The 16,521-nt window shown below is 45.8% G+C and overlaps 1 protein-coding gene across 3 annotated transcripts in view; it reads right to left on the bottom strand.

Moving 5' to 3' along the window:
- Positions 1-628: 628 nt before the first annotated feature.
- GMPR (guanosine monophosphate reductase) overlaps positions 629-16,521 on the bottom strand; it is a 42,991-nt gene continuing 27,098 nt past the window's right edge. For all 3 annotated transcript variants that reach the window (XM_076330590.1, XM_076330589.1, XM_076330588.1), the window contains 3 exons: positions 13,549-13,591; positions 6,814-6,973; positions 629-1,031 (listed from right to left, as the gene is read on the bottom strand). In XM_076330590.1, coding sequence (XP_076186705.1) covers positions 851-1,031; positions 6,814-6,973; positions 13,549-13,591 — 384 coding nt within the window. In that variant the 3' untranslated portion in view covers positions 629-850. The remainder of the gene's footprint in view (positions 1,032-6,813; positions 6,974-13,548; positions 13,592-16,521) is intronic.

Below are 16,521 nucleotides of genomic sequence, written 5' to 3' on the forward strand. Positions count from 1 at the left end.
TCTTAAAAATCTGTTCACAGAGAGCAGGTAAAAGCAGGAACCCAGGTAACTCAATAACTGCATGCACAAAAAAGCAGGCAAGCTCCGAGACGTTTTCTCCTGAATGATCTCCACAGATGCGGGCAGGGGGGACAGCACGGGTTTGCAACATTCAATGCCAGCTTCTCTGGAGAGGCAAGTCCATTGAATAGGGAGATTGAAGTAAGAATGGCAGTACCAGCTCTGTGAGCTGAGAGTGAAAGAGATCTGGCATTTTTATCATCACAGTAAGAAGTCACCAGTAACCAGGCCTCATCCGCCTCTGACAGTCTGCAGGCTGGCAGCTGTGCCACAAACATCCATTCTTTTGCCAGAACAAAGATTAAGAGAATTTGATTTTTGATTTCTCCATGCAATTCCTTGCATCTTTTTCTCTCCCAGCCTGCAGTTTCTGGAGGGTGCGCTGCCAGAAGCAGTGGTAGCTGACAGGTCAGTCTTAAAAAAAGGGAATGTGTGTATGTGTGCAGGCATAACAGCCATGTCTGTACAAGCCAATTCCTTGTTAATTGAGGTTTCAGCAGCTATTTATCAGAGGGGGGAAAAAAACAGGTGAAGAAATGTTGATTAAAAAATAAAATAGGCACAACAATAAAAGATGAGGCTATTGCATTTTGAACCAATGGCACTGTGTTAACAGCACGACCTTCCCCTTCCAAATCCTAGCCATAGCCCCTCCAATGGCTATGACACTGCCATTCTGAGAGAGAGGAGAGTTTGCCACTAACACAACATGGAGGAGAAAGCAAAACAAAACAGCAGCCCTCCCTGCTCCTCTCCCCCACCCCTCTCTCTCCAGCCTCCCAGTCCTGGGCTAAGAGAAGACCTGGCTATGCTGCTGGGTGACCCGGATAAATGTTGTTCTCCTGCTCAGTTCCTTGAGTTTGGCAGCTCCCACGTAGGTGCAGGTGGAGCGCAGCCCCCCAAGGATGTCCAGGATGGTGAGTTCCACATCCCCTCTGTACGGTACCTCCACAGTTCTGCCCTCCGAAGCCCTGGAGGAGAGATCGGTTACTGCATTTATGTCTAGATGCAAAACATAATAGTGTGTTTACTGGAGCAATGTGGAGCTTAATACTCTGCATGCTGCAGTTTACAAACGTTGCCCCCAGCTTTACTGCTTCCTTGCCTGCTGCTGCTTGGTGCTCTCAAGCACTGAAATGCCTCAACTCCAGTTACCACCAATACTGGGAACTAGAAGCAGACAAATCTTGTAGATGCCCCAATAACCCATGAGTGTATTTACAGATCTGCCCCTTCCTCCCCTCCACCAGCTGCCTACAAGCAAGTGAAGCTTCCAGGTTTATTGAAAGGTAAATTTGACCTTGAGAGTTGCAAGCTTTAAAGTATAAGGAATGGCCAGGCTCAGGCAACTTAGAGGAATGTTGGAGCTGGTTCTCAGCAGCCACCATTCAGCACAGCTCTACAGAGGCTTCACAGCCCCTGGGCTCTGTCCCATGTCACTGACCAGATGCAGATGGAAATGCTCTGGCTATCTCCTACCAGTCTGATTCTCCAGAGCCCACAGAGATGGAGTGGGAAACCTGTTATGGAAACCTGCTGCAGAGCTGTCCCCTGAAGCTAAAAGGTGAGCTAGCACAGTCAGAGCCAGGGAAAAAAGCCAGAAAAAAGAGCAGTGCTGTGAATACTGTCAAGTACGGGCGCATGCCAGCACAGACTGCACTGTTCCCAAAAGCACATCTGAAGAGCTACATGATGGAAGAATCCAGGCAAGTAACTTTTACTCCTTCCCCTTCAGCTTTCTCCAGCCTCATGCTCAGCAATTCCTCCTGCAGTGGAGTTCCCCGATCACCAGCTGATCTCACCAGGCTTTAGAGCAAGCTTGTTCTGAATGCCACACTAGATCCTTTGCAGAGGTAGGCCTTGGGAAGGGGGGGTCTAAGAGAAATGCAGAGGGGAGTGGGGATTGCTCTCCTTCTCCCCTACAAAATGGAGGCAGAAATCGCGGCAGGGATCTGTCATTGTTGTAAATGTGGCTTTATTTACTTCTCCCTTAAATGAGTTGTCTAGGGGATAGTGCAAGAAAGAAAGGGCATGCCTCTTTGGAGGCTCCATTTGCAAATCATTAACAGCAGCAACAGCGGCTATGTGGAGGTACTTCAGTGTGAGCCTGGCTATATTTCATTCTGTTAGTTTAAATGTGTGGTCAAAGCCCTAGGGAGACAATAAAGGAGAAGTGTTAATATGCCATATGAATAAGGAACCATGATTAATCTCCCTACATCTGATGAGTAATTGACTCTTTCTTGAAACTCTTAAATAAACACTGTAATAAGCGGCCAATGGAAAATGTATGTACCACTGCCATCCAGCAGACTGCACGGGGCTCAGTGGGGTGTTGTAGGGCCTGTGCTGCTGGGAGTTCACAGGCTTTTATTTTCAGCTCCAGCACGAGCAGGAAGGGAAGGCCTGGCCCACAAAATGACACAAAAGTAGTCATGCTACCATTCTGCAGCTCGGTTTTCAGCCATGCCCACCTCTTCCAGTCAAAGTCGGGAGGTTCAGCTCGGCCTCTGGGGAGCTTCCCACAAGATTGTGAGAGACAACGCATGTCTGGGATTTGGGGAAACCAGTGCAAATTTTACCTACTCTGCAGATCCTGCCATCTGAAGAGCTTTGCATGCGGTATTGGGCAAGAAATGCAGGGTTTACTGCATTCATGCATGACTGCCCATTCAGTTCACGCATGAGAGTCCAATTAATTTATGCATGAATGCCCCATCAGTTCAAACATGAGTGCCCTGTTGATTCATGCTTGAGCATCATGTGGGGCGTAAATTGCAGGGTTTTGATAGCAGAGAGCTGATTGCAAACAAAGGCAGCCCCAGTTACAGCGGTTCAACAGACCTGCAGAGATGGGAACATTGCTCCCGAGAGCGCAAACACTTGGTGGTCCTTTTTGCAGAGCAAAATTACAGAAATGTGGGACACTTACAGCCACTGCCCCTGGGAGGTGCCCTTGCAGCGGCTATGGTGGTGTTAGGAAGCTGGAGCTTGTGGGATGCCACTTTTGGCTTTGGAGACCAAAACCTACAAAAGTGGTGAACACCTAACATCACAGCCCCAAAGCTCTGACAGCTAGACAGTTGCTATTGCTCCTCTAGTATCAGCTGATAAGCTGGTGGGATGTCGTGTTGATCAAGTGGTAACCTACAGATACCGTACTGGGGGAAGCATGCTGGAAGAGAGCTGTGAGATTAGCTCCACTGAAAATGCCGAGAGTCCAGTTTTATGTTCATCCTTGGAAAAAAGTGTCAAAAAGGGCTGAAAATTCTCCATGCTCCCACCCTACGTGCTGGGAATAACAAGATGTTCCAGAGAAAAGGAGGAGCATAGGATGGAAGTGGGACAGAAATCTAGAGCTGTGAGATAAGCAACTGCAAGCACAGCAAAAAGGTGAGAGCTTACTTAATGTTGTTACGGCTGTGGAGCAAGCCCCAAGAGAGCGAAGCTGTTTGTTTAGTGTGTCATCTTACTCCTCAAATGGGGAAATGCCCATGCTGCTGCATGTGAACACTGTTCACGCCCCCCATTTTGGATGTAAATGAAACCCTACAGCTACTGAACTCATGACCCTATTGGTACCTTCAACAGTGCTGTTAATTTTTGCTTGTACGATCTTAATCATATGCTTCTATGCTTAAAGCACAGTTGAGTAACTTGAACTGCCCTTATGTTCTTGGTTGTTTGTTTTGAAGGGACAAGTCCTAAACTTTGTAGCAAGTATTCAGATTGCGATGATGTTAACCCTGATAGGGGTCCATAGGGGCGAGGGGTGGAGTTTGTAATGGGTATATATTCAAACTGCCGGGGCTTTCTTGGGTATGTGTTTTGCAGAAACAAAGTGTGAAGTTTGTAATAAGCGTGTGCTCAGACTGTTGTTAATATTAACCTCCATAGTCCTGTGCACAGGGATGGGGGGGTGAAGTTTGTGATGAGTATATATTCAGGCTGTGTTAATGCTAACCCCAATACTCTAGTCCCCAGGGGAAAGGGGTAGAGTTTGTAACAGGTAACATGTTGCCCAGACCACGCTGATGAGTCCTGTCATCTGGTTCCAGGGGAGAGTGGGTGGAATGTTAGTAAGCGTATGCACACGTTGTTGCACTATTAACCGCTGTAGTCTGGTGCGGGGGGGGGGTCTGTGATGGTATATAACCAAACTGTGATGTTGGTTAAAGGTGGTAAAGCACCATCCACAAGCTCTCTGTTTCCACATTTTCACATAGGCTTCTCTTTTAATGAGCCTGGGTTTTCTGCCAGACCAGGAAAGCTAATGCTAAATTTCCAAGTTTATCCTGCACAATGTCTACAACTGGCCTTCCTTAGTCTCCATTATTATTGCAGTCTAGGAGCTAATAATAATTTAGTATCCTCATCAATGACCTAGACAGTGGGATCGAGTGCACCCTCAGCAAATTTGCAGATGACACCAAGCTGAGTGGTGCAGTTGACACGCCAGAGGGACGGGATGCCATCCAGAGGGACCTGGACAAGCTCGAGAAGTGGGCCTGTGTGAACCTCATGAGGTTCAACAAGGCCAAGTGCAAGGTCCTGCACCTGGGTCGGGGCAACCCCCAGTATCAATGCAGGCTGGGGGATGAAGGGATTGAGAGCAGCCCTGCCCGAGAAGGACTTGGGGGTATTGGTGGATGAAAAGCTAGACATGAGCTGGCAATGTGCGCTCGCAGCCCAGAAGGCCAACCGTATCCTGGGCTGCATCAAAAGAAGCGTGGCCAGCAGGTCGAGGGAGGTGATTCTGCCCCTCTGCTCTGCTCTGGTGAGACCCCACCTGGAGTACTGCGTCCAGCTCTGGAGCCCTCAGCATGAGAAAGACACGGACCTGTTGGAGAGGGTCCAGAGGAGGGCCACGAGAATGATCAGGGGGATGGAACATCTCTCCTATGAGGAAAGGCTGAGAGAGTTGGGGTTGTTCAGCCTGGAGAAGAAAAGGCTCCGGGGAGACCTTATTGCGGCCTTTCAATATATTAAACGGGGCTTATAAGAAAGATGGGGACAAACTTTTTAGTAGAGCCTGTTGCGATAGGACAAGAGGTAATGGTTTTAAACTAAAAGAGGGTAGATTCAGACTAGATACAAGAAAGAAATTTTTTACACTGAGGGTGGTGAAACACTGGCACGGGTTGCCCAGAGAGGTGGTGGATGCCCCATCCCTGGAAACATTCATTGTCAGGTTGGATGGGGCTCTGAACAACCTGATCTCGTTGAAGATGTCCCTGCCCACGGCAGGGGGGCTGGACTAGATGACCTTTAGAGGTCCCTTCCAACCCAAACTATTCTATGATTTAGGCCAAAGGAGACAGGTGTAAATGCCCTGAAGTAGGCTGTCTTACCACTTTGTAAAGTGCTAGGTGAACTAATGCACATTTTTATGGTGCATTTTAACTCTTCAGAAGTGGCAGACAAAAAACACTACAAGAGCTAATGTCAGGGTGGTCAACAGGAGGTGGGATCAAAGATGCTTTCCATCTAGCGTGATGTCTGGGATTGTCATGGCCCTATCAGCATGTCTCTGTGTCAAAGTGTGAATTCTGTTTTGTTTTGTGGATCCCATTCTGCTTTACATTCTGCACTGTCACGTTCACAGTGCTGCAACTCTTACCCATGGTAGCATCTGGACATGTTGGGAAAAACCCACATGCTGGAGCAGTTGTAGCAGATGAAGCCAACAAAACCCATCAATCCTGAACGTCTGGAACAGTAGGTATGGTCATTGGCTCTGAGACTTTTACAAAGAGCAGTTTACCAGACAGGACCAGAGCCTGAATCTACCCCAGCAGAGGAGAAGAATCAAAAGGGACCCCTCACTAAACCAGTGTATACTGTAAGACAGGAAACATTCTCTAATGAAGTATGCAAGAACCATGTTGTCTAAGGGCAGTGACTATACCTGCTACTCAAGAGAAAAGACACAGAGGTTCTCTGGAGTCATCTGCTTTTTCAAAATGTCAAAATTCTCAGCACTTTCTGGAGTAAAATGGCAATGGACAAGAAACCCTGTCTTCCTTTCCTCTCCCCTGAGGATTTTAGCTCAAAACCCAAGCTCACGCATGCTGCATGATTTGGGGCTACTCTGGTGCTCTGTTACCCAAAAAGGGGTGGGAAATCTGTACAGCAGGATTCTGCTGCCTAAGAAGACTGCCCAACAAATGCAGGAGAGAGTCCTGGGGCTACTGCCTGTGACTGAGAGTGCTTTGGAGGTCCTGGGCCCTCATTAGTGTTACAGCTGTAACTCAACTCTTTACTGGGGAAACCCGAGCTGAGCTTTGCCAATTCACCAGACACCCACTTTTTGCAAACAGAAGAGAGCATGTGGGCCAGCTGGGAACCCATACACTAGCAGGACACCCAGCCTGGATAAGCAGAGGGTCAGAAACTGCAGCCTGGTATGCCATGTTCCAGCATTTAATTCATACACATCCCGAGAGACCCATAAGTCAGAACAGTGCCTAATGACTTCCCAGACCATGCAGCCAGTGCTGCAGTGACAGCACACTGCACTGGCTGCAATCAAGTGAACATGATTGCTCTCAGCTAGTCACCCCCAGCTCCTTCTCCCTGTATCCCCCTTGATGTCATCCCTCCCTCAGATCTGCTGCCGTAATTGCTGGTAACAGCTTCCTTAACAGGAATAGAGGCATGGGCCTCTTTCCAACAGATGCCTTTTGCACAATTCCGCTCCAGAAGTTACTGGATGGCTAGTTCACTGCAATTGCTCCTGTGTGGAATTCATACCTGTATTCAGCAACTCCTCCTGCATGTTTCTTCATGGCTGTATCAGAGCTCATTCCATAGAAGAGTTTCACTTTCTTGCCATTCTTTTCCATAATCTCTCCAGCACACTGGTCATGGCCTGCAAACATTCCTCCAAGCATGACAAAATCAGCACCGGCTCCTGTGATCAGCAAAAAGTGACACATAATAAATCAGGGAAGGGAGAAGAGGCTGAAAGACAAAGAAAGAACACAGTGGCCTCCAAAAACAATAGCCAGCCCTAAAGAGTTTGGTACAGATAGTCCCCTCCTGTAATAGATGCAGCAAACTTGGAAGAAATGCTTTACTGAAGAACTGACAGGTTGAATTGTATTTCTCTAGTGTTTTAAATTGAAAGAATCCTTTTCTGTTGTGATGACAAAATATAGATTATTCTACTCCACCCCACACTATTTTCAAATTCAGTTTTAACCCTTTACTTCATAACAGTATCTGAGCACAGTTCCTTATTAACTACTGTTGTGACTGCAGTACTCAGAAGCCCTAATCACAGGGCTGGGACCTGTTGAGCTCAATGCTGTACAGAGAAGACAGCTCCTACTTCAAGACCTTTCTAGGCTACAAGCTGTGAGTGGGAATGTACCCTGAAGGAAGGCATACTCATGAATGTAATGTACTCCTCCCAACACTGTCATAAAACAAGCAGATTTTTTAATGAAATGATGGATTTTTCAAGTCCATCAGCCATATGTGTTCAATGTAGGTCTGGGTGATCCTTTGTCAAAGAGATCTGGATGGGTCTGCGCTTGGTTCCTGTTGTTTAAAAACTCTGGGCCAAGGACCACCACCCCTGGTTTCTGTGGTTCTCAGTGTGCACCACAAAGGAGGTCTAACCCATAGCTACAACTCCTAAATATGTTCCAGATGCTGAATAACAACAACGAATACTCAATCATGCCTGTTCAGTCTGTCCATCTCCCCTGGCTTTGCAAATCATGAAATCAGTTCCACTGGGAGTAAGATCAGGAAGAGGGTTTTTGGAATCACACTTGATTTTCTACTGTGATTTCCAGTATTTCCAGCTGGGTTGGAACTATTCCACCAGCAGCTCTTCCTGTGATATTTTGGCATATCTAGTCTTGCTTGGAAAAGTTTGGCTTTTACTCTTTTATGAGCCTGTGGTGACCCATCCCTGAAACAAAGCATTTTCCTGTTCAGACTCTCTGCTTCTTCAATGTCTGTGTGTCAGAACAGGCCTCCCCTCTACCCAGCTTCTTCCCAGAACTGGCAAAAGAACAGGGTGATAAACCTCACTTCATAGAAAGCAGATGAGCCTGAACTAACCCCACCCTGTTATCAACATGTCCTGGGGAGATCCCAGGCTAGGTTAAGTCTGGCATTAGGATTTGCTCTGATCTCTGTCACTATCCAAACAATAGCACTGGACCTTGAAATCTGAAGAGTAAGTGAAATCATTATCAAATCTGCTCAGCTTCTGCCATCTGTTTAAAAGCTCTGTAGACAAACCTGAATTTGGGAATATTTTGATCTTGGAATACATGACAACTGCGGAGTGTGCACTGACTTATAAACGCCAGTTCCTTCCCTCCACTCCTTTGCCAAAGAGCAGATCTAGCAGCAATGCCTGGGAGCAGAGCACCCAGCTGCTCTGCTGACCTCACCTCCCTTTGCCTGGTTGTTGTCTGAAAGGAACAGTATGTCCATGGTAAAGGGATATTAAAAATGAGGCTTGTGCAAAACTGCTGAGCACATCACAAGCAATATTTATAGCCAGGCACCCATTCAGGTGTCCTATCATGCCATCTACCTGGCAGATTTTTCCTGAGCTCTCTTGTTTCAGATGGCTGAGTTTTAAAGCCTGTTTGACTCATGTCTGATACTACTATCAACCTGCCAAAACCGAAGGGAACGCTCATCCTTTAAGACATTCTCAATTACTGGTGGGGAGGTCCTGTTGTTACCTGGCACAATCTTGCTTCACCTTTGCAAAAAATAAGTACTCTGGGAAATCTAGTTGATGTCTTCTTCATGGGTGGAAGAAAACAACATGAGGAAGGAGGGACGGATTTGGAGTCAAGGTTTCAAAGGGGGCGTTTAAACAAGTCAAAGGCCTGCCAAAGGACACTCTGGACTCTTTGCCTTGTCAATACTATCCCCTGATCCCCAGTTCTAGTCCTGTCTCTGGTTGTGGGTCTCACAGCCTCCAAATTATTAATGCAAAACAGTCACATGAAATCTACACTTCAGAATCACAGAATTTTGGTTCCTGTGCACTTAAGTATCTTTTATTATTTTTCTTTTGACTGCGTATTTTGGGAGGAAAGCAAATATGTTTGAATTACAGGATTGAAAATCATCCAACTTGAGTAACTTTTGCAAACTACAACATAATTCATCAAGCTCTTCCAGAAGAGAGGACCTATGTTACAGCAGACGCAGCACGTCTAAACATTGGAATGACACATGCTTACTGCCCTGCAGCTCCAGGAATGACAAGCCCATATTAAATATACTTTTCCAATGCTCTCCAGAACTTTCCACCCAGCTTCAGTGTTGCGAAGATGTCTGAAAGTTTCAAGTCTGTTCCACTACTTTTCTACCAGATAATATCCAACCAGGAGGCTGTAGTTTTTAGCATGGTCTTTCTTTACTTATGCATGGGGTTTTGTATGACCAGAAGCATTGGTGATGTTTGCAACACCCAGCTGCAGTCTTTCGTTTTCAAGTAAAGATAGGTTGTGAGGGGCCATTTTAGGTTGTGGGGGACTGGCAACACCTAGCAACAACCCCCTAGATAATACAGGATGTGATGGGGTACGTTGCATACAAGCATCCCAGTAGCTCACCTAGAGTTTGCTAAACTCGTCCTGTTTCTACACAATGCCACTTCAATGCACTGTCTTCCCCCTTGAGGCCTACGCTGTATCTGGGCTGATTTCCTCATTCACATTTCACAGTGCCTTCTCTTTTCAGCCATTACAGAATATGTGTGCTGACACCACCCCAATCTTACAGCACTCACACAGTTCTGCTGGATCTGTATGGAGTCCCTCAGATGTCTTTTGTATGCCTGATAATACAAGTTACTGATAACCATATTGGCTCTGCACAAATTCAGCTGGAGTCAGCCTGGATTTCTAGCCTGGGCAGCCCTCCAGGCAGATGCAGCCTAAGTTTGCCTGGACCACAGCTGGCCCTGGAATCAACATTCACCTGTGCTCCAGCTGAGCCAGCAAGCCTTTGCAACTGTAGGTATACACACACAGCTATTGAAAATAGGAAAAAAAAGCCAGTATGATCTGTCAGGTATATTTTGGAACCAGTATATGTCCCCAGTTGACTTTTCCACATGATTTTTCCTTCCTTTTCCTTCCCTGCTCCTGTATCTCTTCTCACCACTGCTGTAAGAACAGCAGTATTGTGTTAAAGATGCTGGCGTAGGATTCAAAAGGCACATTCTGTTCCTGGCTGTGTCACAAAAATATATGTGACCTCAGGCAATTGAACTTAGTATTTCTGAGCTTTGACTTCTCATCTTTAAAAAAGGATACAGTAGTGCCTCCCTGGGGCATTCTGAGAAATGTGTTCATCTTATCAGCCTTTCCAAGGGTGCAGTTATGTGAACCATCCGAGAGCCCAACACAAAGTTCTTTAATGCTTTCTCTCATTCCTGCATCAAAACACCTCTTTTCTTCCTGATCAACCTACATCTTTTCCATTATCATCTCCAGTACCCAGATGGCAGCAACATCTTCAGTTTCTCATCCAGCAGTTCCAGAATTCCAGCAGTCTCTCCCAAAGTATCTGTCACTCCCAGCATTTTTGTCCCCCACTTTCAGTGCTTCTCTGTTCCTTGCCTTTTCAAATAGGCTTCTACTTTGTTTCCCCTCTGTCAAAATGCCTAATCTGCCTCTGACTCCTGACACCAATCAATGGTGTCACCTTCCACTTGTAAAGCTTCTCAGCATCTTCTTCATGGTTCTTCACAATTCTTCACTTGCACTCAATCCACTCTACTCCTCCTGTTCCCATGAACTTGCCTCCTCCAGTCACATTTTTAGCCATTTGTCAATGCTAGTCTTCACATCTGGGACTCCCTCACACTTTTAATAATTCAAATGGCTGCTTTGTCACTGCTTTATAATCATAGAATCATAGAATCATTAAGGTTGGAAAAGACGTCTAAGATCATTGAGTCCAACCGTCGACCCAACACCACCATGCCCACTAAACCATGTCCCTAAGTGCCGCATCTACATGTCTTTTAAATACTTCCAGGGATGAAGACTCAACCACTTCCCTGGGCAGCCTGTTCCAATGTTAAACCACTCTTTCAATAAAGAAATTTTTCCTCATGTCCAATCTAAACCTCCCCTGGCGCAACTTGAGGCCATTTCCTCTCGTCCTATCGCTTGTTACTTGGGAGAAGAAACCGACACCCACCTCGCTACAACCTCCTTTCAGGTAGTTGTAATGAACACCTCAACATCCCTTTCATTAAGACTTTACAATGATCCACCAAAAAGAGAAAATATAATCACTTTAACAAAAAGTCCTCTGTGGGTCTCTTGTCCGTGCTCTGTTCAGGCCTCCATCGCCAGCGAAATTGTACATCTGTGTGTTTTATCACCCAGTCTCTGCTATCCAATATATTTATGTAACTCTTCCCCCCCAAGAGGCTCTCAGCAAGCACAGAGGTCTGTGCTAGACAATTCAGTATCAGTATCAAGGCTTTGGCTTGTAAATGCTGAGCATGCAGGCTATCTTCTATGTGGCTCACATAGCCAATCACCTCAATAGCATTCAATAAACACTGATAGTAATAACATCATCTAGAAGCTTATTTTGCCACCCACCTTTGACAAATACACACCTGGCTCCAGCTAGTCAGATGTCCACAGTGTGTCTACCTCAATTATACGTAACCAGATATGGTAAGTTTATTGCCTCAGGGTAATGTCTGTCTGTTCCAGCCCTGTACCTGTGACACACAGGTCAGACTGATCTGTCTAGCCTACTGTCAGAGTAGAACTACTGCCTGTATAATCTCAGCTTTCTGATGCTCCTCTGTCCCAGGGACAACACGTGGTAGCCTTCAAACACATACCACTGTGAATCCCAGCACCTCCTGACAACCAGCAAGGTCAGAATCTGCCTTCTCACAAGTTTCAAGCAAGTTTCTGTTCAGTTAGCCCAAAGAGACTACAAGGACCCTTCAGACTTGCTATAAATATCACAAAGGAAAACATTTTAAACACTTTGAAGTTGCTCCTGTTGTTCTAACTTATGGAAATGCTCTTGTTGAAGAAAAACCTTTTCCACAGGCCAGGTTTCTGTGCAGGCAGGTGGGAATGCAGTGAGGTTGCAATCTCAGTTCACAAGCTCCCAATGACAACACCAGCAAGAACTGGGTGAGCTGTGGAGCCAGAGAAAGTCAGGCAGAACAAAGGCCTCACTGCAGGCGGCATGTGGGCCGGGCTGAGGAGAGGTTGGGTGTTTTTTTAATACAATCTTGTTGTCAAAGAGGGTGGATGCCACTGTTCAGCTATGTCAGAATCACCTAAATAGAGGTATCTATTCCCTACGTCACATCAGCCACTGAGTAACACAAGGGTGAGGTGAAATCCTGTGACTGAGCAGATTCCTTGCTGGTAGCAATCACTCCACGGCTGTGCTTAAAATTCTCTAATTAAGCCTTCCGTGTCATCTGACCTGTCTAAAAACAGGAGCTGTCTGCAAACTTAGAAGACAGATTTTGGTTTCAACCTTTCCAGGAGGCCCAGAGTTTTTCTTGGCAGGTCTGTAATCTGAGTTTAGGCCTGCCTGTGCTTTCCATACTTGCAAAGCTTCCTGCCAAGCAGACATGCTGTATCATAATGTGCTCTCTCTTGTATCGTACCACCTTGAAATCCCAATGAGAGACTGTGCTGTCCCAGTGTATTCCAGGTATTACCCCACTGTAACAACTCCAAAGGGTTTGGCATTTTGGGGGGTGGGGGAGTGTCTTTAAATGTCCTGTCAGCCCAGGATGCGTTTAGCGCCTGGTTCACACACGCTGCTGCAACAAGGTTATAGCTAAGTGACAATCCTGACCTTGACCCCCTCCCACCGATGTAACTTTCATGCCCAACAGAAAATACTCACAGATTAAATTCTCTATCCTATCAGCAAGAGCTGGTGCAATTCACTGAAGCTATTGGCATGAGATTAAAATCTGTTAATTATTAACTTAGATGTTTTAGACATCTGCTCAGCTCTAGGGGATACAGTATAAATAAAATCTCATCTCTTCAAGTGGACAGCTGATCCCAAGAACATCTCCAGGGATCTGGCCTGCCTTTTTGTTTTGTTCTTTTGTCCAACACACATTCCACCATCTCTTCATCCATCCAAGGCCCAGGTCAGCCAGATCTGGCAATGTTACAGGCATCTTTGAACCCTACTCAGAAGAAACCCTTATCAGTTTTCTTTGTATTACTGTCCCAGTGGCTGTATCCCATGCACACCTGGCAGATAGTTTCTAAATAGGACTTCGACCACTGTATGTTTTGCACTGCACTGTCTGGTCCAAAGAGCAAATTCATGTCTGGTGTATTAATTTCACTGGAGTCACCCACAGGGACAAATGTAACCTATTGCTGATTACACATTCAGGGTCAAATTGACTCCTGCATCACTGCTGACGGTGCTGGAGATATGCAGGCTGTAACGGGTGCCATGACACACTGTCCTTACCAAACGCTTTGGCGACATCTCCTGGGCAGCTGCATCCTCCATCCTGCATAAAGAAAAGACGACAGTGAGTGGCAGTGAGCTCACTCAGGGACCCAGCGAGCACTGGCCCCCTGCGACCCGCAGCAGAATGGCCTCTGCTCAGGAACAGCGTGTCAAGAGCTGACTGTGCACCACTGGTATACATCATCTTGGCTGAGTTTTTAGGGAATCCATATTACCCTTTCTACTGCTTTCCTTCTTTAGGCTCATTTACTTTACCGTATAAGTCTACTGATAATACCACTGGTAACAGCAGCAATGCAAATTCCTGACTGCAATTTCCTAAATCCCAGAAACTGGAAAAAAACCCCCTCCTCTGATGATCTGAATCATTCCCTGCCATTTTAATGAAAGGCTGTGTGATGCAGAGGTACCACAAACCCCTACCTTAAACCACCAAAGACATTTAAAAGAACTTTCTCAGCAGTTTACAACACATTAAAAGGTCACAGTGGGAGGGGTGAGGAAATATACCATCAGCTATGTTGGATTTTCATCTGATAATCTCTAAGCAAATTGGGTAATCTAACCTTTGGTAAGTGAAAATGAATCTCTCATCATACTCCTCACTGTTTGCTATGGGTTTGGTAAAGAAACAACAGCACTTTGAGATCTTTAGCATTTTAGACCTATGTGTTTCAGTTTCAGTGCAGAGCAAAGAAGTGGCTGATGAGGGGGTTTCGGTTGAGGGGAGGGAAGTTCTGTATGTGTGATAGGGCTGTAAAAAAGGAATGGCACATAGCAGAGCTCATCATGTGCTATGGTTCTTTAGGTTTCATAAAGGTCTGAGCATCAGATGAAAGATCCTTTTACACAGTCATTGTACCAAGAGGGCTCCCCATTCCTCTGATGATCAGGGTCCGTTGCAGACTGCTGACAGCTTTCCTGCTCTTGAAGCTACTCCCCAGACTGTGTGGTTACTTCATTTTGTTTCACCTCCCTGTTGGCAGAAATGCATGCCTGTGTATGACCTGTGGCTGAGCACAGCCAGACATCCCCACCATCAGCCATTTTAGAGCTGGCTTTCATGGGTAGCTGGCAGTGGGGCTGAGTGTTAGAATCTCTCTATGCGCAGAAAAGGATTCAGACACAAACTGAGCAGGTGGATCTGAAAGCGAGTGGCTTTTCAAAGGGCATCCCACTGCAAACAGCGCCTGGTAGAACTTTAAAGGCTTTTATTCCATTTGCTGATAACCTCTAGCACATTATGCCTTTTGTTGAGCTAGACACTCTTGCTGTCAGCTCCAGAAAGGAGTGCTGGGCTGACAGCTGAATCTCTTTCTCCTGTTAAGGGCTCTGCTTGTGCAATTCTCTCCCTCTGACAAGTCTGTCAGAGCCTGGAGGAGGGTGTGAGTGTGTGTGCCTGTGTCAGGGGAGGAAGAGCCGAGGTAGAAAGAGAGGTCTAATAATCTTCAAAGAGTAGTGTCAGGAATTTGCCTGACTCTTACTGTCTGACTGAGACAGGCTGGCTATGAATGCTCTCTGGTAGATGGGTTTCAGTCTGTTCTTGTTGGGTGGCTCAGTGTCTGACTTTTATAATTAACCCAGTAGTGGCAGTGATGGAGGCTTTATGCTTTCGGAAGTACCATGGGGATGGGGGCCTTAGTGTGTAATCATTAATCATCGGCTTCAAAAAATATCACTTTGAATGTCACCAAATTACAAAATGCTGAGCAGATTAAGAGACTTTCCCAAACGCTCATGAGTTAGTTACCATTTAAGATAAAAGGAACCGATGATGATTCACAGCACTTCTTTATCTGTAGATGTCTCCACTTACTTCACATAAGCAGGTAAATTTAATGATTCACAGAAAGGGAAACAAAAAGGGGACGTACTAAGCAGTTATGCCAGAAGATGCTATATAATAAAGCTATATGCATTAAACCACTTCATTCCATGTGAAAAATCAAGTACTCCGTTTAGAAAATAAGACTGTGCTTCTGCTGCATTGTCTGGCAAGCTTCCCCTTGCGGTTCAGCTCATCCCAACAGGGGCCTGCCTCTGGACTCAATGACTTGTAGAACTGCTGGGCTTCAGTCATGGAGCTTGTTGCAGGCTCAGCCTCTACCTCAGAGCCCTGGGGAAATGTATCTGTACAAATCCCCCTGTGAATTCAGGAGAATTGGCATTATTCTGAAGTAAGCCTACTGGAAAGGGTGGCCATGGGGCCTATAGAGGGCATGATTCTGAGACAACTGGGTGCTAAGCTGAAGGAGAGGGGAAAACAGCTTTCCAGTCAACAGAATTATTTTAACGTGGCTAAAATAATGTTATTTTCCCCAGTCTCGTTCTCCGAACAGATAAACCGTTTTACAACAACAAAATTTAGCCTGAGGAAAAATATGGAAAACCAGTATGAACTGGTTGAATATTTAATATTATGTGCAACTTATAATAAGTTTGTAACTATGATTTATATGTTTCAAGCAACCTTTATAATAAACTGTATAACCAGCCCTTCCTACAGTATCAGCAAACAGATAGCTATTTATAGAAGATATATAAAGTATGTGGCATATACAGCAGTAAAAACAATACACATGGTGCTTTATTCTGAACTATATATGCTGGCCATATTTCTGTGTGGAAAGTGTTCTGTGTGGAGGAAGAGACGGTATGGCAGTAGCTGGGTGAAGAACCCCTTAGTCATCCTTTCCACTGAACGCTGGTGGCCCATCACCCAGACAGGGTGAAGGTGAAATAGGGATCTCTATCAAATGATAGCCGAATGAGAGAGGACACATGCAAGGCTGCTTTCCATTCCCCACATTGCTGGCTTACTAGAATACGTGACTGCCTCTCTACCCGGCAGAGTAGTTCTCTGACCTACAAGAAACAGAAACCTTATCTCAAGTAGGGCATTTCTGAAGGAGCTCTCCTGCTAAATGGCCCCTCCACTGTAACTCACTGCTGCACTTTCTCAAGGCCAAT

This window comes from Aptenodytes patagonicus, chromosome 2 (genome assembly GCF_965638725.1).
Source record: "Aptenodytes patagonicus chromosome 2, bAptPat1.pri.cur, whole genome shotgun sequence".
In the NCBI taxonomy this organism is placed as follows: Eukaryota; Metazoa; Chordata; class Aves; order Sphenisciformes; family Spheniscidae; genus Aptenodytes; species Aptenodytes patagonicus.